Below are 26667 nucleotides of genomic sequence, written 5' to 3'. Positions count from 1 at the left end.
TTCAATCGAAAATTAAAACATTATAAAGTCTATGTTTTACAATATTTTTTATATATTTCTCAAGAAGGAGCATTCATTATACCAGATCAAAAATAAAATTTTATTTTCTCCAGTATTTTATAAACTAGAAATGATCAAAGTTGAGTGAAATTATTTCTTATGGGAAGTCCAATGCATTGCGCCATGGCCAATTTTTTTATTCAAGCGGTTGAATTTTCGGTTTTGAAACTCATTTTTTTCAAAAGCTGTTTCGTATTTTGAAACTTTATTGGTATCTTCAGATCACATTTGAGCATATCTATCAATAAACAACTTTTGATTTTTCGTTGGTATGCCCCTTTAAGTTAACATTTTATATCACTAACCCCTTATTAATAACCCTACTAACCTCTTACACTTGACTTGACCAGCCTAATCTATAGCGTACCAGAGGATTCTTCCTTAGTGGATAACTGTTTTGTTAAGTCATGTCTGGGAGATCTGGATCTGGTTCTACCGACTGTCGAATTTATGTTGGGAATCTGCCACCTGATATTCGAGACAAAGAGTTGGACGATCTGTTTTACAAATATGGAAATATTAGAAATATAGATCTAAAAAATCATCGGGGCTCACCATTTGCTTTTATTGACTACGAGGATTACAGGTAATTTTTTCACTTTGCAACTTTTTATCCTTTGGAGAAGTTGTAAATCCGGCCGGTGACATGTTACTTTTAATGAAAATCCGGGCGTTATACATTTTATGAGCATTTGTTACCTAAGTTACCTAATCTTGTTATAATAGGTATTACTATTAGTAATAGGATGTGCTGAGCCGAGCCCGAACTTAAGTTGTGCTCCAGTGTCTGCTTTTTTTGATCAGCATTCGGCCCAGTTTTTCAGCTGAGGACAAATAATATATATATAACTCTTGTAGTGTAAGCCTAGAACCGAAACTAGGCCTCACTCACCCAACCTATATTTTTAAAATTTGAAGTTTTTTATCACTGAACTCGGCGGTATACATTTTGATAAAATGATTTGTCGTTATCTATTAAGTATTCTGAATCTTCCTCTCTCATAAGAACGCTCTTCATCTTGGATTAAATGCCAAATTACTCGCAAGAAAGTCTGGCCAAGATTGTTTTGGATGCATTTAAAAATACGTCCTTGTATGTTTTGGTAAAACATTCTTGTACACTTAAATGCTGCACACTTAACATAAGAGACGGACCAATCAGCGGTGTAAAAAGTGCCTATTTTGGATGCCGCCGGCATCGGCCAGATTTTTTAAAAACTGCCAGCAAAAAAAAGGCCGGGGTGGAAATCTGGAATATATTTACTTCGCCAGCTGCGTAACATTTTGTTTTGTGTTAACGTATGCGTAAGTTACCTATTCGTGCAGTTCTGACGTACCAAACAGCTTTATATTATCATAAATCCGGCATTTATGCGAAGACAATGGCAATTGTGACGTAACATTACTAGCTATATCGTAATGCACTTACGGTATTTGATTGCGCCATAATAGGGATTGTATTTTGTGACTAATGTAATATGTACACTGGCGCTGAACCCGGGGTTGCAGCCTGCAGGGTAGGCCGGCCTACCTTGGAATTTTGCCAATTCTAACTTTAATCATCGCACACAACGCGGCTCTTTTTATTACGCGAATGCGCCGATGAACCTGCGGTTACGTGTCTGCGTTAAACCATCTGATAAACATCAATACTCAGTGAAAACCTGAATTTTAATGACGTAACAAGTTATGTTAGTGACGATTTGGGTTTTTTTAAATTTGTAACAATTGGCGTTTGTGACACTACCGGTATGTTCAGAATACGTATAGGTATCGTATAACACTCGTCGTTTCTCGTTTGTGACTTGCAGATTAGTAGAAAATATGTAACAACTGAAATTAATTTATATTAAAAACGGCAGAGTAACAGTAAAAATATAACGTATCAAAGAAAATTAAGAGAGAACAAAATCATGACCGATAGACGTCGACCATTGCAGGCATTAAATCACTGGTTTCCAAACTGTTTTACGCGCGAAGGTCTCCCAGGACGAGCAATTTATTAAGTTCACACAAAACGATCGCGAATGATGTTTTAGTGATTGTCGTAAGCATTATTTTAATTCACATTTATTACGAAGAGCGTGGCATTTCATGCTATATTCCCTACTACAGTGGTTTCCAGCTTTTTTCAATTGAGACGTTGCTTTACGCGCGTACGAAGTATTTTTGCAAACTATATATTATTATACTATAATGCGCATAAGTGAAAAGGCAAATATTCAACCTGTTTTCAAGCAGCTGTAGGCTAAATAATCAAGGGGATAACCGCTATTATGACGTAAATTATCAACATGTGAATTGCTATTATGTCGTAATCAATTGCCAGATCAAACAATCACTATTATGATGCAATGAATCCACGTGTGAATCCCTACTATTACGTAACAAACCTGCTGCTTGGTTGAAGAAAACATCGTAAATATACAGCAGTGTTTCTTCTGGAACATATTTAGGTTGTTTATTACAGCCTGTTACCCTCTTTATTTGGCAAATTACATTTATTTTACACGCAACTTGAGAAAAGCAGTGCCAAGTTTGTGTTGTGAATTCCTGCCGAAAAATTATGTAAATAACAGGGATGTGCTGAAGTTGAAAAAGCTTGGGTTCGCCGAGCGCCGAGCTTCAACGAAAAGCTCGGCACGAGCCCGAGCCCGAGCACCTATGACGTCATCAAGGAGAAAGGCGTACGAGAATGCGTTCCTATTCAGCCGAAAAGCGCCGCTAATCAAAATAATACAGAACACGTGGTTTGCGGTTAAAGACGCGTCTCGCTTTTCATAATTCCTACTGTTGCAAAATGTAAAATTCATACAAAAAATATTTAATTAAAAAATTGTTTATAACTGTTACAGCCAGTGGCACAACTAGCAAGTTTTTACGCATGTTTATCTTGGATAATGTAACGATTATTTACGTCAGAATAAACCTTTACGATCGTTACATCACAAACGAGATTGTTGGAAAACAATCGTGTTTTATTCGCTTCCATACGATCTGTAGTTTGTGTATAATTTTTGTTTCTGATGATTAGTTTAATGCAGGTAAATCGCGATTATGTAAATTTTAATTGGTGCAAATATAAGAGCGAGGAGCGACGCTATCAGTAAATTGGAACCAACATAAATTGTAATATGATATTACAAAGTATCGTCCCGGTCGAGCTAGGACAGAAGCCAAAAAACATCGTTTGATGGCACCGCACGAGAACCAGAGTTTCATTACATCATTTTTCACGAGAATAAATTCACAACGATTGCTTCGTTTGTTACGTGTGGAATGTATGCTACCGCATGCGTCTTCCTTTATTTCATACGCCGGCGCAGAGTGTAAAAATGTGACGCTGATACACGATGTTTTGATCTCGTGGTTGGTTGGGCTGCCCAACTTGGGCAGTGGGCACATTCCTCCCGATTGTTATATTATGAAACGTCATAATTAATAGTTACGTTGCGATAGGACACGTGACGTAACAATTGAATGAAAAATTGTTCTAATTCCAAGCGAAGGAATGTTATATTGAATGCAACGCGTGTGTGTGCGTCTTAGCACTTTCTGGCTGCGTGCGTGTCTGCGGTAAAGGTGGCTTAGGGGTTGCAAAACCCTGTGGTTGCAAAACCGTGGTTGCAGCAATTTATATTATTTCATTATAAAAAGTTTAAGAGTTTTTGGCCTTTTATTTAAAATGTGATACGAAAACATTGGGCGCTCGTGTAATTCGACACCGGCTGTAATTCGATACGGGCAAATTCGCTGACGTTGCGATTCGTTACTTGCGAGAGAGCAAATTCACAACGAACGAAAAATAATTAAAGAGAAAGCTACGCTGACTAGTCTCGTTATCTCTTAGTAGCTTCACTTTTTTCATTTTTAATATTTTTCGCTCTCGCGTGCAACATTATAGCATAAGGCTCGGCGCTCGGCCCAATTTTCAGCCGAGCGCCGAGCTTCAAAAAAGGAGACGCTCGGGCACGAGCTTTTGAGTTCGGGCTCGGCTCGGCACATCCCTAGTAAATAATCAGGCAACTTTTTTGAAACATTCATGAGCCTTCAGTAGTTTTGTATGTAAGTGGTACGAGAACTCTGCATGAACCAAAAAATGGTATGTACGCAAGTATATGTAAAATTTGGGAACCATATTTAGCTCAGTTCACAGCAACGGCTGAAAAAAATCCCCACTAGAAAGAACTTCCAACAATCAATACGCATATTTCTGGAGAGCCTAAGCTATTACTATTATTTTGCTAACGCAAGTTTGCTTTACTCCCTCTATCCCAGCATTAGAATACAGATTAACATACAATATTGCTGCTAAACAAACGAGAATTTTTAAGCTGTATCGCATTCTAAACAATGTAGGCCGCAATAATCTGCTTTTAACTGTAAGCGTGTTTTAACAACTGTTGTTTTGTCGCTATATCCTGCCTTTTCGTCCGAAATATTTCTAAATCTTCGCTGCTGTAATCGAAGAGACAAATAAAAAAAAGTTAGTATAATCAACAAAGATCTGTTCTAGAAGGAGCGCTGCTTAATACTTTTCCCATATTTCATTTACAATATTTTCCCCAGCCAAGCAGCATATTCATTACGAAATAGTAGGGATTCACACGTGGATACATTGCATCATAATAGCGATTGTTTAACCTGGCAATTGATTACGACATAATTGCAATTCACACGTTGATTATTTGCGTCATAATAGGAATTCACACTTTCAATATTTAGCCTGCAGGTGATAAAAAAAACGGGTTGAATGTTTGCTTTTTCACGTTTGCCATTGGGTAAAGTATTGTCTCGTCTACAATGAATAGTTCTTTCGCACGTAACGCAACAAGCATGTGAATAAATTTCTGTTCAGATAAAGCTTGGTTGCCAATTAATTGTCTACGATCACGAATTACCCAATTCCTCGTCTAAGCTGCTTGCCGGTGTCAAAATACGCAATAAAATATTAAATTAATTTATGCCCGTTTGTAAATTTTGTCACTTTGCCGATTTACCGTCCTTGCAGTCTGGCTCGGGAGACGAGTGATCTTTTCGTCAGCATGTAGATAACGATTGTAGTTGATTTTAAGTCCTGGAATTCGATAATTAGATAACGATTGCAACAACGCGCAATCAGTTACATATATTAAAAGCAGTCGTATTGTAGTTGATTTTAAGTCCTGGAATTTTGATTTAAATCAACTACAAACGATCGTTACTTTGACGTGCGTCTTTTTTCTTTTAGCGCTACCCGCCGCTACGTAACGAAATTGTGCAAACAATTTCTGAAGGGAGTGTTTAAGCCCAATCATAAACATAGGAAATTTGATTTACTAAATAGGCCTATGTAAAACCACCACTATACAGCAGAAGATAACGTAAATATTCCAACCGTAACGTGCGATACACTGGTAATGCAATGTTACGTCATAATTATGACGTCATATTTATTGCGCCTACCCTGCAATTTAGAAAGTTCGGCGCCTATCAATACGTAACAATACGAACAAATATTTCAACTCGTGTTACGGAATATAAAGCACAGACAATCTTAAAGCACTATTAAATTCCCGATAATTACTAATACAAAGAAAATTCGTTGCAGGTAGATACTTAAGTGTGTGTTGCACGTAAAAATCGTCGCGGCAATCAGACTTTGATGGGGAAAAGACGAAACTTGATTGACACGATTTTAATTAAATTCTTACGCTACGAAGGACTGCGGGAGAAATAGTTGGCATATATCCAAAAGCCTCGTACATGATGAAAGCGGTACACGAACGCGGGGCTAGATAGAGAAGCAAAATTTGACGTCAGAACACACGCGCCGGGAAAACTGCTGGAAAAATATACGGTATCGGCCGGATTTTTATTTTTTACATGCCTGCGACCAATATCAATTTTTTCCACCGATACCGATATTTTTAGGTTTTACCTATACCTATACCGATACCGATATTTTACCGATATTCGACACTATAGCGAACCATATGAAATGATCAGTATTAGTCAAAATTAATACCTGTGTATTTAATATACTGCAAAATATTATAGAGAAAAATGTTTGGTCATCACTTAGTCTACATGTTCTTCATTGGTAACTCCAAATATATTGCTTTTGTACAAAACTAGGACACACGTAAAGGCTAATCTACAACACATGTGGACGTTAAATGATGACGCACGTGGACGTTACAGTACAACGCACATGGACGTTAAACTACAACGCGCGTGGAAGTTAAACTACAACGCATGTGGACGTTAAACTACAACGCACGTGGAAGTTAAACTACAACCCATGTGGACGTTAAACTATGACGCACGTGGACGTTAAACTACAACGCATGTGGACGTTAAACTACGACGCTCGTAAAGGTCAAACTGCAACGCACGTGGACGTTTTGAGAATATTACCTGATTAATCAAAAAGCATCGATAATAAAAATGGTTTACGTTCAAACGCTGCTTGATAAAGACCGCAAGAGAAGATGCCGTTTGTGAATTCCAGTGTGGCACAATGCAGAATTTGTAAAAAAAAAGGATAATTGTAATAATTGTTCATAACAGAAGTTTTTACAGAGGGTAATATAAGCAAGCTACATTACCGCTCACTTTGTATTACTATCTTTTCTCCAATCTGGACAGTGTTTTTGGCTTTAAGCCAACGATTTCTCGTGCGATGCGGATCGTGGACCGCAACGCATCAACGTTCTGCCTGTATCAAAACACGATTGCCGCTACGCTTATCTCGTGCGATTGGTTACTTTCCAGAAGCAAATTCCCAACGAACGAAAATTAAAGGAAGAAAAAGTCAAGCTTAATAAATTTTAGTTGCTTCTCTTCCTTCAATTTTAATATTTTTTGCTCTCGCGTGTACCAATCGCATACGGAAACTTCCCGTTTTCTAATGGAAATTGGCTACCCGGTTAACACGGCCATGAAGCCCTGCTGCGCATGACGGATTATTGTTAATTAACGTCAGCTGTTTCATTTGAATTACTGATCGTAACTACGATATTTTAAGTGCGCACATCTTCCAGACAAACACGTGCAGGAGAGATTTGAAGCGCACGCACTTCTATTGTTTATTTTATTGGGCCTGCTTGCGCACCCACTGGCACCCCCCAGTTTCCGCCGTTGATGACAAGGTGTTCATACATTGCTTCTGTAAACATTGGATAGGTTTGAATGGGTTCGTATACCACCCAACATTGAGTTGTTGACTTAGATCCTCTGTAATAAATGATTTGTTCGATTGATCATCAAAAATATACAACAACATAGCATTTCATTGTTTGGATTGCCTCTTAATCTTACCCACTCTGGAACTATCATAGAGTTGTTGTAGCCATGATCTTCCCTGACAGAATTGTGCATCGATTGTTCGCATCTTCGAACGTCCTTGGGTTTATGTGCAATGTAGTAAGGTGTTGTGAACGTAAATAAGCAATGTGTCGATCAATTGTTATCTGAATTTAATTACTAAATTTTTCTCTTTTTGTTTTACCCCATGATAATTCGCAGTTTGCATGTGCTGTCTGGTGATGTAGATCATGATACTGGTTTAGACATTAAGTTACGGGTCATTTTGATTGTGTTTTTAAATTTAATTTGGTTTAATTCAATGTCATTTATATTTTCAAAATCCTTAACCATTAAGTTGAAGAAAACAGAAGCATCACAATAAGGCCATAAAAATGTGTTGGAGATATTTTGGGTTGGGAAAAAAATGTAAAGTTTACATTCCTGAGCTAATATATTTGTTTTATTTATACGCATTGATTAATGGTGTATGGAGTAGCTTCAACATATCTTCGGCAATTTATATTTTTTGAATGACAAATTTAAACTTACATAATTTTTAGGACTCTACATTAACTTGTTGTGGGTTCCTGTAAGTTGATACATTAGTTTACTTGTCCCAATGCAATAAACAATTTCTTTAAACTTTAATTAAAAATGCAATGTTCAAAATAACTTTTGTGTAGGGCTGTATAATATACTTGTACAAATCCCATAAGCAGCTGCCAGTAAACTTGATTTTATTCGGTAGCTAAAACCTATTTACCCTTTTCGCAGCCACAGATATAAGACTAAAGACCTATTTTTGCCCTGGCGGCATCACCTAGGTTTTACTGCCTGCAAAAACTGACAGCTGTGGTCACTGGCGCCCACTTACTGAGAGGCGGGAGGCGCCGCCTCCCGGTTTATTTACCGTTTTCATATAAAAATTACGAAGAAATAGCTTAACTCGATGCACCGTATTTATTTTGCAATATTCGTTTTGTTTTTTTTAGCTATGCTCGTTTAACCCATTTTAACCCAAAAAACGCACAATGCGTATTATGCGAGTTTCAATCAACGCGTCAAAGGGCATTGTTTCTTAAACAACACTGAAATGCAATGCGTTTAACCCTACAATGCGCACTGGGTTATTTGAACCAAAGGAATTCGTTTTTTTTACTCTTTGTTTGAACCGAACGAACATTAAGCCAAGTTTTTCTCTATTCAATGCAACATTCACCTGACACATGTCATTCTACATGTTGACGCTTATCGGCAGTTATTTTTATGTAATAAAATTTAATTAATCTTTAGAAAATTAACTTTCTTATGTCCGGCCGACAATATATTCTTTGGATTCCCAGTTCCGAATCTATTGACGACATAAACGTGCGCTTTATTTTAACCGCATCGTTTACCTTGCGAGAACATGGCGGATAGAAAAAAGACGAAACGGGTGTGCAAACTTTTTTAATTTAAAGAAAAATGCGTTTTCCAAATACCCGCTGTATTAATTTAAACACAAATAATGTCACATGGAACCTTTATATGGTGAATTAAAGCTAATATTACATTATTATATAAAAATACACTGGTGCAACTTTACACATGTTCACCGTGCATAATGTAACGATGGTTTACGTCATAATAACTTTGATAAATTAATACGATTGTTAGAAAACATTTATGTTTCATGCGCTTCCATACGACATGTAAAGTTTGCGTATTTCTTTTACTCCCAATATAATTTTAAGCCAGCAATCGTAATTATTTTAAAAACAGGTAAATCGCGATTATGCTAATTTTAATTTGTTCAAATATAACAGCGAGCGACGCTAATGTAAATTGGAACTAACACATAGTCTCAGTAAATTGGAACCGAAACATAGTAATATGATATTACAAAGTAACCTTCCGGCCCAACTTGGACAGAGGCCAAAAAACGTCCTTTGTAGGCACCGCGCGAAAATCATAGTTTCGTGAATCCCAGTTGCAAGATATTAATTTCAGTTATTTCCTCCATTTAATTTTGTTATTTAAAATTTATGTATATTTGTTAGGTTATTTTACACTTTTTCAATATCAAAAAGTTAAAACATTTTATATAACACGCCTGTGGTGTAACCATAAAAAATAAGGGTTTCAAAATGCATGCAGAGGATGTGAGATTTTTTTAATAAAACTTTTTTTTGCTAAAAAAAACATATTAAACCTTGATTAAAAAACTTTAGTATAATGAGCAATAAATAAATCTCTTAGAAGAAAGGAAAAATAAGCTAAATGTTTAATAAATAATAAGCTAAATGCAAATAAGCTAAATGTTTGTTAAGAAATAATACAGGTTTCCTCATTAAAAAAGGCGTGGACTTGGATTTAGACTTGTGAAGTGTTTTATAAAAAAGTACACAGCTTTTGTGTTAATATTAGGAAATTAAGACATTTCTGCTTAAAACATTAGATGCCTCAGCCAACACTATAGTTGGGTTTATGATCACTCTTGTTTTATCAAAACAGTCTTAACAAAAGTTAAAATAAATAATATTACCCATTGGGCAAGTAGATATGTCTTTGAAATTTCCTAATTATTTATTGTATTATTTTTCTTAAGTTGGATAAATGGATGGATTGGATTGGAATGGAAGGATTAATTTTTCTCTGGAACATAGAATTTGGAATCATTTGGATTAAATGGAGCATATGATAATGGACATAATTTCTAATATTTTATATAATCGATTCATAACTTTTTTTGTGGAGAAATATGTGAAAGTATTTGTTTCTTATATACAATAGTTTAATGAAGTAAATAGTTACTAATTAATTTGTTAAATCGTACAGAGATGCTGATGATGCAGTTCGTGCTCGTAATGGTTATAATTTTGATGGCTACAAATTGAAAGTTGAACGACCAAGAAGTTCATCTGGATTCCAAGGACGTCCAAGCAACTACATCAGGGGTAGACCTGGTCCTCCTTCAAAAAGAACTGAGTACAGGGTTATTGTTGAAGGTAATGTGTTTTTTACTAACAATGTATGCTTACTACTGAGTTAGTGTACAATCTTATACAATTTTGTTTTGTGTATTTATATTTGTTTGATGAAAATTTTGACACATGTTAGTGGGTTAGAGCAATTAGGTATCCTGTCAAGAACACTTACCAACAATGGTAGCAGCGTTAATCTGCTAACTTGGTATTATCTGTTATGAGAATTGAGAAGTGCACTTTAATATAGTGTCAAACATTTAAAATCCTGAAATCGTTGTTAGGACTACCTGGAAGTGGCAGCTGGCAAGATTTAAAAGATCACATGAGGGAAGCTGGTGATGTTTGTTATGCTGATGTGTACAGGGATGGTAGTGGAGTTGTTGAGTTTGTAAACAAGGAAGACATGAAGTTTGCCTTAAAACATATGGATGATACAAAATTTCGATCACATGAGGTACTCTCTTAAAGCAAACTTTATAGAATTTAAAATGGTGTTTGACTGTTTGTTCAGAGATACTTCACTAGGCATAAAAAAGAAAACTGGGGTGCGGGGTCATTTATATTTAAGCTCTAGGAATGCTTAACATTGTTATTTTGCTTTTGCATGAAATGTTATTTAGATTTTATTTATTCTATCACTATTTTTGGTGTGCCATTAAAAAATTGTGCTTCTGAAACTGAAAGTATTTGTCTACGTGGTAATTGGTTGTTTAAATAACCTTATGCATTAAGGGTGAAACTTCCTATATTCGTGTGAAAGCGGAAAATGATCGGAGACGATCAACACCACGTCGGTCACGTTCAAACAGCAGAGGGCGTCGGCGCTCACCAACTTATTCTCCAAGAAGATCTCGTTCTAGATCAATGTCTAGGTCACGATCACGGTCTTGAATTATTTTCACAGTACAAGATTTTAAACTAAAATGCTATAGTAATTGGACTTTAATTAATCTAAAATATTTTAATTTTTTGACTGAAAGTAGTTTGATTTTTATTTCTTTGGCCTCACTTTTAATGGTAATTGTTGTGGGATTGGTTGTAAGAAAAACCGTACAGTTTTTAAAATAAAAAAAGGATAAAGTACATATTTGATTATTACGACAGAAGTTAGAAAATACCTCTTTGGAGGTGAAACGTGATAGTGTGAATTTAGAATGGATACATACAGCTTTAATCTCATAAATTTCACTATATAGTAATGAAACATTGTTAGCAGTCGCATAAATGTTCGCCCAAATGTAAATTCAAAAAGCCCTGGTGTGGATTTTTATAAACTGTATGAATAAGGTTATCAACAGTATAACAACTCTCGACAGTGCGTTCTTGAAGTTGAAAGTTAGAATAGACTCCAAGAACAAGAGATCACAGATCTAATGAATGAGCACGTTTTAAACTAATTAGCATAAGATGGTAGAGTCGGGGGAGATGGGACACTTTTAACACATAATATCCAAATAGCCTGGTCGTGTTTTAAACAATTAACAACGGTCCGTGAAAGTCGTGAAGATACGGTTTTATAATTCATTAAATGTTCTTTGTTTACTACCAAATGAAAAGAGAAAACAAAATGAAAAGGTGTCCATCTACTCCCACCCTGCGATATTAATTAATTCTTTTACTACAACGGTCGACTGGGCTCGATCAAAAACAAATCTGAAGTAACCAACAAAACGGGTTCTAGTCGCCATTGGTGACTGTGGAGCAGTAGGCAGAATGTATTTATACATGTATTATAACTAATGAAACTTATCACGTATGAGGATTGAGTGATTGGTAAAGAATATGTGTAAATACGCTTTGTACAACTCCTGTACCATGTGTTTATTGTAAACTTACACTAGTTAACGTTGTCGATGCTTAAAACGATTGTTTTCATGAATTTTGACAAACCGTAATCACGCAGTAATTAGGTAACGTTAGAAGTTAATATTAATCATATGATGTTGAATTAAAAATAATGTTTCAATTACGATTAATGATAATACGGTATAAGAGTAGTGCATTTAATGCGTCACCTCTTAAATGCTAATAGTTTGATTCAGTCGTGAATCGTTGTGTGGATACTACACGTGCCGTCGTTTCCCGCACAGAAATAAAAAAGAATAAAACGCGCATCTCTAATGTCGCCAAAGGAGAGAGGTGATATACTCTCTCTCTTTCGCGGGTCGTTCTCGTTTACTATTGTAGTCAATGGAATCGAGGGCGTTTTATGTATTTTTTCTTCGTTTTTTGACTTAATTTAAACTCATAGATAGAATAAAACAACTATTTTCTAATATATATATATATTTCTAACAAACCGTTTATTTGAAGATTTTTGATTATTTTTTTTTAATATTTAAATTTCGTAAACAAGTGGTAAACTGTAAGCGTTAACCTACCAAATAACTAAACTAGCCTAATAAACTTTAATAGTTGGTGTAGTTTTTAATATAAACACCTAGAACCTCTTAAAACTACTATGCGCCCATCTTTTACAATGGAGACCAAGCGAAATGGGGACGGAGTTGGCGGTCACGTGAATAGAAAAAAGAATATATCACGATTTTGGGCAGTTGCGCGTTCTACTCTTTTTTAGTTCTGTGGTTTCCCGCCAAACTGCCAGACAGTGTTTCCGCTGTGTAAAGTGTATGAGGAAAGTAATCGTTCATTAATCGCTCATCGTGCGGTTTTACATCTGAAAATTCAGTTTAAACATCATAAATATATATTATGATTTGATTTCAATCAAGAAAATAAAGAAAAATGCTAGAATTAGGAATTGAGATAAGTGCGGAAAAAAGTCACGAAAAAGCAACAACAAGAACAACTATTTGACGAAAAAGGACAGTCGTTATAACTCGGGTTAACACTTCGTACCAACGTACGAGTTACCATGTATGTTACTTTGTGGGTGATTATTTTTTTGGATTTTTAACTTTTTTTATGTATGGCTGATAATTTGGACATGGATTTTTTACTTTTTTTATGTATGGCTGATAATTTGGACAACCCATTAGTGACCACTGGGTTGGAGCAATTGCCGTTAAGTGTCTTGCCCAAGGTAACATACGCCCACAATGGTAGCATCGACTAGCTTTGAACCCATTACCTCTGTGTTACAGGCAGGCGCGCTAACCACTATACCACGGCGCCGGACAAAATGTAATACAATAATATAATGTAGGTAACATGTTTAAATATATACAGCAGTAGGGCAAGAAAAATAATGTTTAAATTTGTTTTTCAACGCGTAGAGTATTATTTCAAAATTAACAATGATTTTAAACTGTCCCGTCTTACCCTGTGTTTTCGAATTTGTAAAACTACCCTTGTTGTGCGATAACTAAATAACTCCTTCCGTGTTTTAATATATTTTTGAACTGTTGTCGAAGTACTAATTCGTGGTATTACCTAAAAACTGCCATCTGTTTTGATTTTGGAAATATTTATCAATATGTGCATAAGTGTCCCATCTTCACAATGGGGGAAGATAGGACACTTAGGCACGTATTGCCAAGTATTTTCAAAATCAAAATAGATGACAGTTTTTGGGTAATACCACGAATTAGTACTATCATTCCTTTATTATTTAACAACAATTTAATAAAATATAATAAAACACACGAGGAGTTATTTAGCGATCCGCACAACAGGTGAAATTTTACAAATTCGAAAACACACAGGATAAGACGGGACAGTTTAAAATCATTGTTAATTTTAATTAATAAGTGTATTTATAAATGGGAATATACGTATACAACACGAAATAATACTGTATAGCGTATACACTTTGAAAATTAAGTCAAAACATTATTTTCTTGCCCTACCGTATAGTTTTTACATGTTACCTATACATTATATTATTGCATAACAATTGGTATTGTTTGAACGACAATGGATAAATATTGTATCCTACAAATGTATTTGAACTTGTAATAACAGAAAATTGATCATAACTATTGATAAAGTTTTTATTTTTCTACAAATTGGGTATTACTACTCTGTTTTTGGCACAAGCCACTTCTCATAAATTATCACCACGTGCAAATGACCAAATTTCGAATATGTTTTCGAAATATTATCTTTTTATTATATCAGTATCTTATAGTTGAATAACCCCTGAAGTATAAATTACTAAATTAAAAGCAAATATTTCAAAGTTTTGCAATGAAAACATACAAAACTACAATGTGGGGGAAGATGGAACTCTAAATTAAAATATTTACATTAGCAGTATTCTGCAACTTGTAGTTAACCTACCGAATTTAACAGGCTGTGCTATTTTCTTTGCCATGTAAACTTCATATATATAACGTTAAACCGATATTTTTCTGTTGTTTTTGAGCACGTTAGTGGTCATATAGATCCCTTTTCGTCGAACAGTTGTTCTTGTTATTATTGTTGTTTTTTTTGCGAGACTATTTTCCTCACGTATCTCGATTCTTAATTCTAGCATTTTTCTTTAATCTCTTGATTTAAATCAAATTATAAAATATATTTATAATTTTTGATCTGAATTTTCAGATTTAAAACCGCACGATGAGCGATTAATTAACGATTACTTTCCTCATGCACTTTATAGCGGAAACACTGTCTGGAGTTTGGCGGGGAACGACGGCACGTGTTATATAAGATAAGAAATCCACACAACGATTCACGACTGAATCAAACTATTAGCATTTAAGTGGGGACGCATTAAATGCACTACTCTTATACCGTATTATCATTAATCGTAATTGAAACATTATTTTAATTCAACATCACATGATTAATAATAACTTCTAACATTACTTAATTACTGCGTGATTACGGTTTGTCAAAATTCATGAAAACAAACGTTTTTAAGCGACGACAACGTTAACTAGTGTAAGTTTACAGTAAACACATGGTACAGGAGTTGTACAAAAGCGTATTTACACATATTCTTTACCAATTACTTAATCCTTATACGTCATAAGTTTCATTAGTTATAATACATGTATAAATACATTCTGCCTACTGCTCCACAGGCACCAATGCCGACTAGATTACTTCAGATTTGTTTTTGTTGGTTACTTTAGATTTGTTTTTGATCGAGCCCAGTCGACCGTTGTAGTAAAAGGATTAATTAATATAGCAGGGTGGGGGACACCTCTTTATTTTGTTTTCTCTTTTCATTTAGTAGTAAACAAATAACATTTATTAAATTATAAAACCGTATCTTTACGACTTCCACAGACCGTTGTTAATTTTTAAAACACGATCAGGCTATTTGGATATTATGTGTTAAAGGTCCCCGACTCTACTATATTATGCTAATTAGTTTAAAACGTGCTCATTCATTAGATCTGTGATCTCTTGTTATCTCAAATTAAAGTCATATTTACCTCTACCTTTTTTCTTCATGCCTATATCTCAGTGTTCTTTTACAAAACTAAAACTAGTTCTATGGGACAAAATCAAACTGTACGAAATATTCAAGGTTTTTTATGAAGCTATGAAACTAGTTTAATCGTTCGCACACGCAAACTAAAACAATTCTTCGGCTTTACTATGATTTAGCGAGTATTAAAAATTAGCACCTTACTATTTCGTACTTTTTTACCTGTTCAAAATATACTCTTTCTATTTTACATATTTTTTTTAATATTTAAAAACAGTAATTAGCTTCGACTGACGTTTTATAAAGTCGTGATATTACTGTCGAATAATTCTGTAACCCCTTTTTCCTGATTATCATTAAATGGGGGACCGTAAAAAGAAAATTGAAAAAAGTCTTGTCTGGCAAAGTGTCCCGTCTTTCCCCACCCTACTATACCGTTAAACTATCGAATTTAGCCAGCTGCGCTAGTTTTTTTTGTCATGTTAACTTCATATATATAACTTTAAAGCGATATTTTGTGCTGTTTTATTTCAAATTAAAGTTATAACCCTGCTTATTTTCCTCGTGTTTATTTGTCAGTTTTTTTCACAAAACTAAAACTAGTGTTATGGCAAAATCAAGCTGTGTACGAAATATTTTTTTTTTCGTATGAATCTATGAAACTAGTTTAATCGTTCACACTTGCAACAACGAAATTTCACTGGCTTTACCATGATTTAGCAAGCATTCAAAATTAACATCATACTATTCTGCATTTCTTTTTCCATTTTCCCATTTTTTAAAAAATATCGGGTTTCTGTTTTACTTTTTTTTTTAATTTAAAAACAACAAATGGCTTTAACGCGCGTTTTCTTAAGTCGTGATAATACTGTAAAAAAATTCTGTAACATTAATTTCCTGAATATCATTAAATGGCGGTTCGTAAAAGAAACTTAAAAAAGTCTCGTTTGACAAAGTGTCCCTTCTTCCCCCACCTTAAAAATATGAGCATTAATATTCTTTATTAAGTCATCTTTAGAGAAGTTTTACGGCAACCGTATCACAGCGGTGGTATAAAGGCACTATATATGTAGGAACATTGCATGTTATTTCTTAATACTGCACCAATATTTCGCAATATTGCATTATGTCATGTACTCGTGACAAACTATCCATCATTTTAACAAGGCCAGCATTCAAAGCTATAAGCTGCGCCGAAAGTATTTTATCAGATGTTGATGAACGAGCTATGTGCACGCGATGGTGACGCAGGAGCAAAAAATAGCGCATAAAATCACCCTTCTAAACGACAACGATGGCGATCATCGGCGAAGTTCTCCGAACGATAAAACGCCCACGGCCAATGCACTTATCGGACACTCTACTCCCTGGACGAACATTTGAGCTCTTACCCAAAAGAGAAAGGAACGCAGATGACGAACCATGCTGTGACGAAAGCATGTGACGTCAGCTCCAAAACACTATAAAAGACTTGACGATTCAATCAGAAAACGGGTCAACTGGTCAACAAGTCATTCAGTCACTGCATGCAGCACGTGAGTGCTATGCAGTGCACTGAAAGACGATGCAGACTCAGCAAAGACCAACCAGAGTTCATCAGTCAAGGAGAACTTATATCCTAACCACTGACTATACAAGTGGTTAGGCGTTCGAGTTTCTTATCGTGATTGTATATTGCATCAATATCGCCCTTGTGTTAATAACCGTGGTAATAAATAATCAACAAACCAGTTATTGCTTGGTTAGTTAACCTTAATCAAGGAGCAAAATTAGACTTAGCGGCAAGTCTCAGAACACGCAGCCACGCTAGCCGATCTCACATCGCTAGTCGCTAAACGCCTGCAATCAACATCCGGCTTAAAGGACCTTTCTGACGTCACAGTCACAGCAAGGGACAGCGCCGCCGCCGCAGATTGGTGACCCCGACGTGTATTTCAAACGTGTATTGCAAAATTATTAAAGAAGAACGCCTTGCGGCGCACGAAATTTTTTTGCAATATACAAGAAGAAACGCCTTGCGGCGTACGAACGAAATACGCAATGATCTACTTCAGAACAATTCCTAGCTCAGCCAACGAGCTATCTACATCTATCAAGATCAACTTCTCAACAATTCCCTGCGGAATTATCGAACATTTTCAAAATCAACTACAGATTAAAAACCCAAAAGACTCGACGACAAACAAGACAAGGCCGCGATTGATTCAAACGACAAACAAGACAAGGCCGCGATTGATTCAATCAGCAGAAACTACCGTCAGTACAAGAGATGTATTTCAACATCGACTCTGAAAAAGATTGCCGCCGGACAACGAGCGACCATCGCCGGCTGATCAATGCCGACAATCCTTCGATGCATCATAGATCGCACAAGTCAATGAACCTGAATAACTGATATACCAACACATTCACGGTATTTTATCGTATCACTTACTAATAAGTTTTAACATTAATGTCATTATTTTTCCCACTTTACTTGTACCAACAAGTCTACAATTTTTAAACGATACAATTATCTCCATTGGTTATACCTATAACGACTATAGCACCAATGATACCACACCAGCCTATCTTATCATGACACCTTTGTTGCTACTTTATTTTACCCGTTCCTACTGCATGGCGTTTCCCTTCGCCGCGGGTACGTTTATAATTTTATTTACACAACAGAGCTAGCAACGTTTACGGTCTGTATCACTATGGCTAATACGCCAATCATCCTACGGCCACGCTGCCAGGATTCCTACTGAGGCCACGATGCCCATTACCCCTATGGCAACATGCCAATTATCCTTGAGGCTACAATGCCCAATGGCTCTCTGAAAAACGTTTAATATGCTGCTCTATATACGTAATATATTTTGTAAACCGAGTAAAACGAGAGTCGTTTATTTCGGTATTAGATAGATTTGTGCTGAAGTTGTGGATCTAAGAGTGACTTGGTCTTCATGTTATGCCTACAGAGTATAAATTTCCTTCCGTTTCGCCCTTAGCAACAACTTTTTTTTCATTATTTTTTGTTGTGGGTATAGATATGTAGGAACATTGCATGTTATTTCTTAATACTGCACCAATATTTCGCAATATTGCATTATGTCATGTACTCGTGACAAACTATCCATCATTTTAACAAGGCCAGCATTCAAAGCTATAAGCTGCGCCGAAAGTATTTTATCAGATGTTGATGAACGAGCTATGTGCACGCGATGGTGACGCAGGAGCAAAAAATAGCGCATAAAATCACCCTTCTAAACGACAACGATGGCGATCATCGGCGAAGTTCTCCGAACGATAAAACGCCCACGGCCAATGCACTTATCGGACACTCTACTCCCTGGACGAACATTTGAGCTCTTACCCAAAAGAGAAAGGAACGCAGATGACGAACCATGCTGTGACGAAAGCATGTGACGTCAGCTCCAAAACACTATAAAAGACTTGACGATTCAATCAGAAAACGGGTCAACTGGTCAACAAGTCATTCAGTCACTGCATGCAGCACGTGAGTGCTATGCAGTGCACTGAAAGACGATGCAGACTCAGCAAAGACCAACCAGAGTTCATCAGTCAAGGAGAACTTATATCCTAACCACTGACTATACAAGTGGTTAGGCGTTCGAGTTTCTTATCGTGATTGTATATTGCATCAATATCGCCCTTGTGTTAATAACCGTGGTAATAAATAATCAACAAACCAGTTATTGCTTGGTTAGTTAACCTTAATCAAGGAGCAAAATTAGACTTAGCGGCAAGTCTCAGAACACGCAGCCACGCTAGCCGATCTCACATCGCTAGTCGCTAAACGCCTGCAATCAACATCCGGCTTAAAGGACCTTTCTGACGTCACAGTCACAGCAAGGGACAGCGCCGCCGCCGCAATATACGATGCATGATGGGATACCCATGTTTCATGGTTTGGTTTCTGTTGGGTTTTGGGTAGATAAATTATTACAAGGAAAGTAGTTTAAGTCATGAAAGAGAACTTTAATAAGCACATTTTTTTAAAAATTGACAATGTGCACAAACTTTAAAGTTATAGAGCAGTATAACAATAATACAAGTTTTAATTTTACATTGCAAATTGAAGAAACTAATTGAAAAGTGAAGGTGGATGAAAATGTAAGGAATAATTTATGATGGTAGATATTGCTGCCCTAAATCCCATGTTATTTTATAGTTAAAAAAGCATTATGTAAAATAATTTTTTTTGTGTGGCTTCAGGTTCACTAATTTGCTTAAGTTATGCTACCAAAAGATGAAGAAGCACTTAAAACAAGACCCTCATAGAAATGGAACAAATAGACCAAACATATTCAAGTTCATAACTAATCACGTTGCTTAATTAATATCCATGAAAAAAAAACAATTGGTTAAAAAAATAGATAAGCAAAACAAATGTTATGGTTAAAGTTTGTAAGATGCTCTAAAGCATAACCGCTGCCCATACCGTTATAGTTCATATAAATATTAAATTTAATGTCTTAATGAAGAAGCCTCAAGTCTGCAGATTATATAGACGTAGATTTCTTATTTACCACATACATCACTGCTAAAACAATCAAAATTTCACAGATAATTGCTAAACTAGGCCACAAGGGAGCAAGATTAGAATGCACACGAACAAGAACCTCCGTCTGTAAAAATAATTAAATATGTATCAGAAATAAACTCTAGAAGTGAAAACTAGAATATTATACGTTTTTAAATTAAATTTCTGAAAAGGGAGGTGTGTAACAATGCATAGGATTTCTGATAAGAAAAAGTGTCAACTTTGATCGTTTCTAGTTTCTTAATTACAATGAATGTTTCTGCTGTTTCATTCAAAAAACAAAGTATTATATTTTATTTCTTACTCGAACATAGCTACATAATTGTTCACTTTTATTTATACGGCTTATTTTTCAAGAACTTTTTTAATTATTTTTAACACAAACTTAAATGTTTGTTATGTCCTTGATACCCACTGTATATTTTATTTTAAAAATATTTGGGTGTTATGTAACAAATCTTAAAAACTATTTGGTTTGCAGTTTATAAATTAGCCAGAGTAGCTTCATTTCAAACACAATTTTTATTCATACTAAGCTTACTGTTAGATTTCCAACAATATTCCTGATGTTACAATATATGTGACCCTTGTTTAGATCAGAAACTTTCAATATTCTTAGAACTGAGTTTCCATTCCCATCGGTTGTGATTTCATAATTCGGATTGTTTGAGGTACCCAAGTTGATTGTCTGTGACAGTAATTCAGTTTACTTTAAACATGATAAAAAAACACAACGATTGGCAACCCTTGTGCTTCAATGCTTATAAGTGAGGAATTTACCATCTGGCATCATGGAAACACAATCCGTTTGGTAACACTAACACTACTTAAATACTATAAACAGAAAAAACATAGGAATAAATTATGCTGCAGCAAACATGACATGAAAATTGTGGGGTACCATTCAAACTGTAAATACAATTTTGTTGAATATACCATGGCTGTATCTGTATTAAACACATTAAAACATTTGCGGTCCAATCTGTTTTTACTTGACAAATGCTGTTGGATTCAATTAACTGCATTAACAGCCAGTTGCCATAGAATAAAATGGACTTGCTACAAAACAAACTTACGCCACTTGTGAAAGTTAAGTGACATTGAATGTACTGATTAAAACATGAGACAGACAAAGCTGCATATTGCATATAAACATTTGCAAACATTTTAATACATTATAACCACACAAAAACTAGAAATATGGATGGACACACATTGTACTATAATTACAAAGCTAGGGTATGTAAATACTCCTTCAAACTATTCTTTTTATAAAAAAATAAACTTTTTAAATAAGTTCAAAATTGGGTGCTAGTGAGGAATCCTCCCTCCCTTGCCTATAGAAAAAACGAGAGACTAAAAAAGGAAAAAAGAAAATCATTAGACCGTAACGGTATTTCCCAATAAAAATCATATAATAGTAAATATATCATATATTATTAAATATCCCGGGTTATGGTACACCTGGAGCAGCAATCTTGGTGTCGTTGGAAAGAAGAAGCGACACTTCAATTACGTATCAAAAAATCTATTAAATAATCAAAGTACTTTTAGTTGGGTGGGCCGTCAAAGTTTAACACGCGATAAAATAAAAAAATCGCTAATAAAAATCAACAAAATTTTGACACATGTTGATGTATAGCAACATGCAGAACATATTAAAAAATTGTGGTAATACCACCACTAGTTTTTACTTTATTAATATTTTCGCAACCCCCACTTTTAGCGTATTATTCATAGACCGATTCCATCGTCGCTGCACTTACCCCCCCCCCCGCCGAATAAAAGAAACCTAATTTCTCTTTGAAATTTAATATCTAAGTTATAGTAAGGCTAAAAAAAAAAATTTTTATGTCATTGGAAAGAAGAAGCGACACTTCAATTACGTATCAAAAAATATATTAAATAATTGAATTAATTGTAGTTAGGTGGGCCGTCAAAGTTGACACGCGATATACGGTAAAAGTGGGGTTGCGAAAATATTAATAAAAAACTAGTGGCGGTATTACCGCAATTTTTTAATATGTTCTGCATGTTGCTATACATCAACGTGTGTCAAAATTTTGTTAATTTTTATTAGCGATTTTTTTATTTTATCGCGTGTCAATTCGTCTTGTGCTCGCTGGTGAAAACATTAAAGACTCGAGGGAAATGACAAACAACACTCTAGCACTTTCACGGCCGACTTTAGCTACACTAACTATTCCAGGCTTAATTTCCAAGAAGATTCACGAACTTTCTCATTCTTCCGTCGCAACAACGAAGAAGCTTTTTACCACATTAAAATGTATATTAGGTTTTTCCTGTTAGAATGTCTTTGTTATGATTGGTGCGTTTTGCCAAGTGTTTGGGAGAGGAGATATTGTGTAAAAAGGGAAAAGTCAAATAAAGTGGTGACAAACAACAAAATATTCTATACTTTCTCTTGTTAACTTATCATGACAGCACCGGGTTTAATAAACTGTCATAACAGCACCCTGTTTTTATCTGCTATTATAAATTAATAGGGTAAATATACATACTTCATGGCCATAGGATTTGATGAGCCAAGTAAAGTCTGGCAATGGATAAGATGGTGATGTGCAGGTAATAGATTTGTCGACATCACCAGTAATAAAAGTAATGGAGTGACCTTTATGGAGAATTGTTGGTTCGATAAGATCTGAATTTTTAATATAGGATTATAAAAAATATTAGGATTATAGCAATGTAATTTAAATACCTGGCAAGGCAGAAAAACAAAAAACATGGGTGTTCCATATCACAGATTTTGTTCTAGTTACCAGCATAAATGCAACTTTAAGGGCAATTACATTATTTTATGTATGGCTAACATTTAACAATTTATAGAACCCACAAAGGCCCACTTGTTAAAAAGTTTTAAGTGGTCATTGTTTTTTCCCAGAAAACACAAGCAGTACTTTAGTGCAAGCAATCGAGCCTAAAAACCATATCATTCGAAAATGTAATAAAATTAAAGAAATGTTTCGAATAAATTATTTTTTTTCCGATGAGTTAGCCATTCTCCCTTGCTGTCAGTGAGTTTTTTTAAATCGAGGCGTTGCTTTACGCGCTTACGAAGTAATGTTTGGCAAACTATACTTGAATGCCTGTAGGCTAAATAATCAAGAGGACAATAGCTACTATGATGCAAATAATCAACGTGTGAATTGCTATTATGTTGTAATCAATTGCCAGGTCAAACAATCGCTATTATGATGCAATGAATCCACGTGCGAATCTCCACTATTTCGTAATAAACATGCTGCTTGGCTGAGGAAAACATCGTAAATATACAGTAGTGCTAGTTCTGTGTCATATTTAGGTTCAAGGTGTGTTTATTTTAGGACGCATCTGTTTTGTGTTGATTCATTTTTACCTATTACTCAGGGTGCTTCTGGGTACCCTGGATTTTTCCGCGATGCGCAATTATTGTATCGATTCAGGAATCCGGCCCGCCACGTATTTTATTTTCCCATATCAGGACCACCGACTAGAACAGTTGCCTGTCCCTGGTTTACAACGCTTACATGGACGATCATTTAAACAATATTGGTTACAAGAATTTAATTGGCTTCTATACAATAATGTTGAGGATTCGGCAACATGCAAATATTGTTCTAGAGCCGTGACGTGTAAACTAATCTGCACAAAATCTCTTTGTGCAATAACTACGACATACAGTGTGTGGACGACTGGATTTTCCGACTGGAGAAGGGCGCGAAGTTGCTTTAAAAAGCATTCTGCCAGCGCACCTTATCTTGAGTGTCAGCAAGCTGTTTTTACAGAGACCCAAGAAGATCGCACGACCTTGCTCGTGTCAAAACAGACACTCATAGGCATAGGCGTAAAACTTTCAATATGTCAGGGCGGCAAAAGTTAATATGCTAGTTTAACAATGAACTACATTGTGTTGGCATTGCAGTGGTTACTTAGCGTGTGCGAAACTTCGCCTGCGTGTTATTTACGCCTGTGCGTCGTTGCGTCTATTCGTGGTCTCTTGTGTGCGTACTCGCGTTTAATTTTGCTACAACTAGTTGCAATATTAAGGCTGGTGACTGCATCCATCTATTTCGGATACATTCTTTAAAATCAACAAATTCCTAAAAATACAAACATAAGCAGGCCAGCACTGGTGCAGAGTACAGGCGTGCGCCGCACTCCTGCCAATTTCCAAATTCGTTACTCTTATTTAATGCACGACCACTGCGTGCACGTATAACGTTACGACGGGGACAATCAGGAAATTAATTTGAAAATAATGTGTTAAAATTAGACATATATTATTGAATCATGATTACTACAACCAACGGCGCAAATAGACGTGCGGAAAGAAGGGGCTGTAATTTGCGCCGAAGGCGCAAAAAAAATTTTGCTTTAACCCCCCTCACTTTCTACTGTAAAATCTTGACGCATGGTGCTGCGTAGGTGATCTGAGAAAAGGACCGTTCAGCATATTCGATGCCGTTATTTAACCTAATTTACTGTGGTGAAACAACCGATATTGTATAACCGGTGCAAATCTAGCATCGTTTCTATTGGTAACGTTTTATTTCAGCGTTTTCTACAAGCCAAGAAATTAATTAAAAAACTGTTAATCAACGCCGGTCGAGTGCCGATAAAAAGCGGCGCATCTCCATTGACCAGATGCAATCAAAAGTTAAACTCGATTTTACATATGATATACATATTATCCTATTACAAAGTTGGCAGAGTAAAATGTTGTATTGACGACTGGTCTCGTCATGAATTTGGTTCAATTGGAATATTTAATTCACATTTCGTTTCATGATATTGCATCTGTAGCCAGACATGTAAAATGTGCAAGTCGTTATAGTTTCTTTAATAAGCTTCTGTGGACAATTGATAATAGCCTGGGCCAGAGCGCTAATGACGTCATTAAGGAGAAAAGGCGCACGCGAACACGTTCGGTTTAGTCGGAAGGAGCCGCTAATCGCACAGAACACGTGGTTTCCGATCAAACGAACACGTGGTTCACGATCAAACGAAAGCAATAAAAAATGCCTAGGCTGCGAAACCGTTCCTATCCGAAAATCGTGTATAATTTATTTGAATAAACTTTCCGAAAAGTATAAATTACGTTATTTGTGTCAGTTTAGCAGGGTATGCAGCCATACCTTGCATACCCGTGCCAGTGCTCATAGGTTTATATACGCTATATGATATCCTACTTGTCTGATAATTTAAAGTTTATATATAGATAAAAGTTACAATTATACAAATGTTTTACTCACTTGTGACAGTAAAGGAGTTTAAACTTATATTGTTTTTCGAACAGTTGTATTGCCCAGTTAACATTTTGTTTGTAATCTGGTATTGAATTGAATTTGCAGATGCCACAAGTTTGCTTTTGTAAAACCACTTATAATTAGAAGATGCATCCCCAGTATCAGAACAATTAAGAAATATTGGTTTTGTGGTTGTTGCTGAAGTTATATCCACATCTGAAACAACGTTGGTAAGAAATGACAAATGATCATGTTTATCCTGGCTAGACACTACAATCTTAAATATTTGGAATAACGTTAAAAAATTCAAGCTTATAATTATACATTACATTTTGCTGACAGAATAAACCGTTTATTACTTATTTGGCGGGTATCATTTAAAATAAAACATTTTTAAAATTCAAAACTGTCAGGGGTTTAAAGGGTTAAAAACGGTGCTGGTAAAGAATCCTCTACCCATCTGCTAACCACTAACCCCTAACTACAAACCCCTAACTACAAACCCCTAACCACCAACCCCTAACACTAGCCTATTCTGTTATAAGCACCGGAAGTTTCTTCCCTAGTGCCAAAACAACTAATAACTTCCATGCAGGATCAACTTCCGTGTAGTAAAAGCAATACCGGCGATTAAATATCTGCGGGCATCGGCTTTGTGCATCGCAAAGAAGAACAATTTATTTGTAACTGTCAGTAACATACAGTCTACAGATACAATACGACAATAAGCTTCGCCTAAAAGACAAGCAAAGTAACTCACCTTCACAATAGGATACAGTTGTCAACAAAAGTAAGAGAACGCTTAACCGCATAAAATTGTAAGGAACATTGACTTCGTAATGCATTATAATTTACCCTTTTAGTAAATTTATGTTTTTAGCTTAAAGCAATCCCACTCTCTAACAAACAGCGGGCTAAGTCACCAAGGTGATCCTAGAATACAGATATTATAGCGGCCATTTTTGATACCTTCTACCGATGCCACCATAGATATATTAGATATCTATGATGCCACTAACCTAAAATTTTGAACACTGTACTAACTAGACCCCAGCGGTACCGATTTTAAAATATAATTTAAAAATTCAAAAAATATTAATTATGAACATCAATATTCATCATAAAAACAAATTTATGAAATTTTCCTCCGATCCAGCTTCGAATATGTTATAGGATAGATACCTAAACATATAGATAGGAAAGAGGCAA

General features: G+C 35.5%; 3 protein-coding genes across 3 annotated transcripts in view; 1 reads left to right on the top strand and 2 right to left on the bottom strand.

The window, feature by feature from the left end:
- The window catches only part of LOC149724194 (uncharacterized), an 84022-nt gene that overhangs the window by 46881 nt on the left and 10474 nt on the right, over positions 1–26667 (bottom strand). The gene's annotated exons all lie outside the window — the stretch shown is intronic.
- On the top strand, positions 389–11399 carry LOC149724196 (serine/arginine-rich splicing factor 1B-like). The gene is made up of 4 exons (XM_089893299.1): positions 389–646; positions 10168–10337; positions 10598–10770; positions 11049–11399. The coding sequence occupies exons 1-4, from the start codon at positions 468–470 to the stop codon at positions 11205–11207; spliced, it is 681 nt and encodes a 226-aa protein (XP_089749425.1). The 5' UTR covers positions 389–467; the 3' UTR covers positions 11208–11399.
- Positions 19621–26451, bottom strand: LOC149724195 (basigin-like). Its single transcript, XM_089893319.1, has 5 exons — positions 26219–26451; positions 25465–25674; positions 22732–22871; positions 20751–20897; positions 19621–20294 (listed from the first exon to the last, which is right to left on the bottom strand). Exons 1-5 carry the CDS (start codon positions 26301–26303, stop codon positions 20169–20171), a joined length of 708 nt encoding a protein of 235 aa, XP_089749445.1. The 5' UTR covers positions 26304–26451; the 3' UTR covers positions 19621–20168.

This window comes from Ciona robusta, unplaced genomic scaffold, assembly GCF_009617815.1.
Source record: "Ciona robusta unplaced genomic scaffold, ASM961781v2 AP042738.1".
Lineage (NCBI taxonomy): Eukaryota > Metazoa > Chordata > Ascidiacea > Phlebobranchia > Cionidae > Ciona > Ciona robusta.
This window is presented reverse-complemented; position numbering and strand designations above follow the sequence as displayed.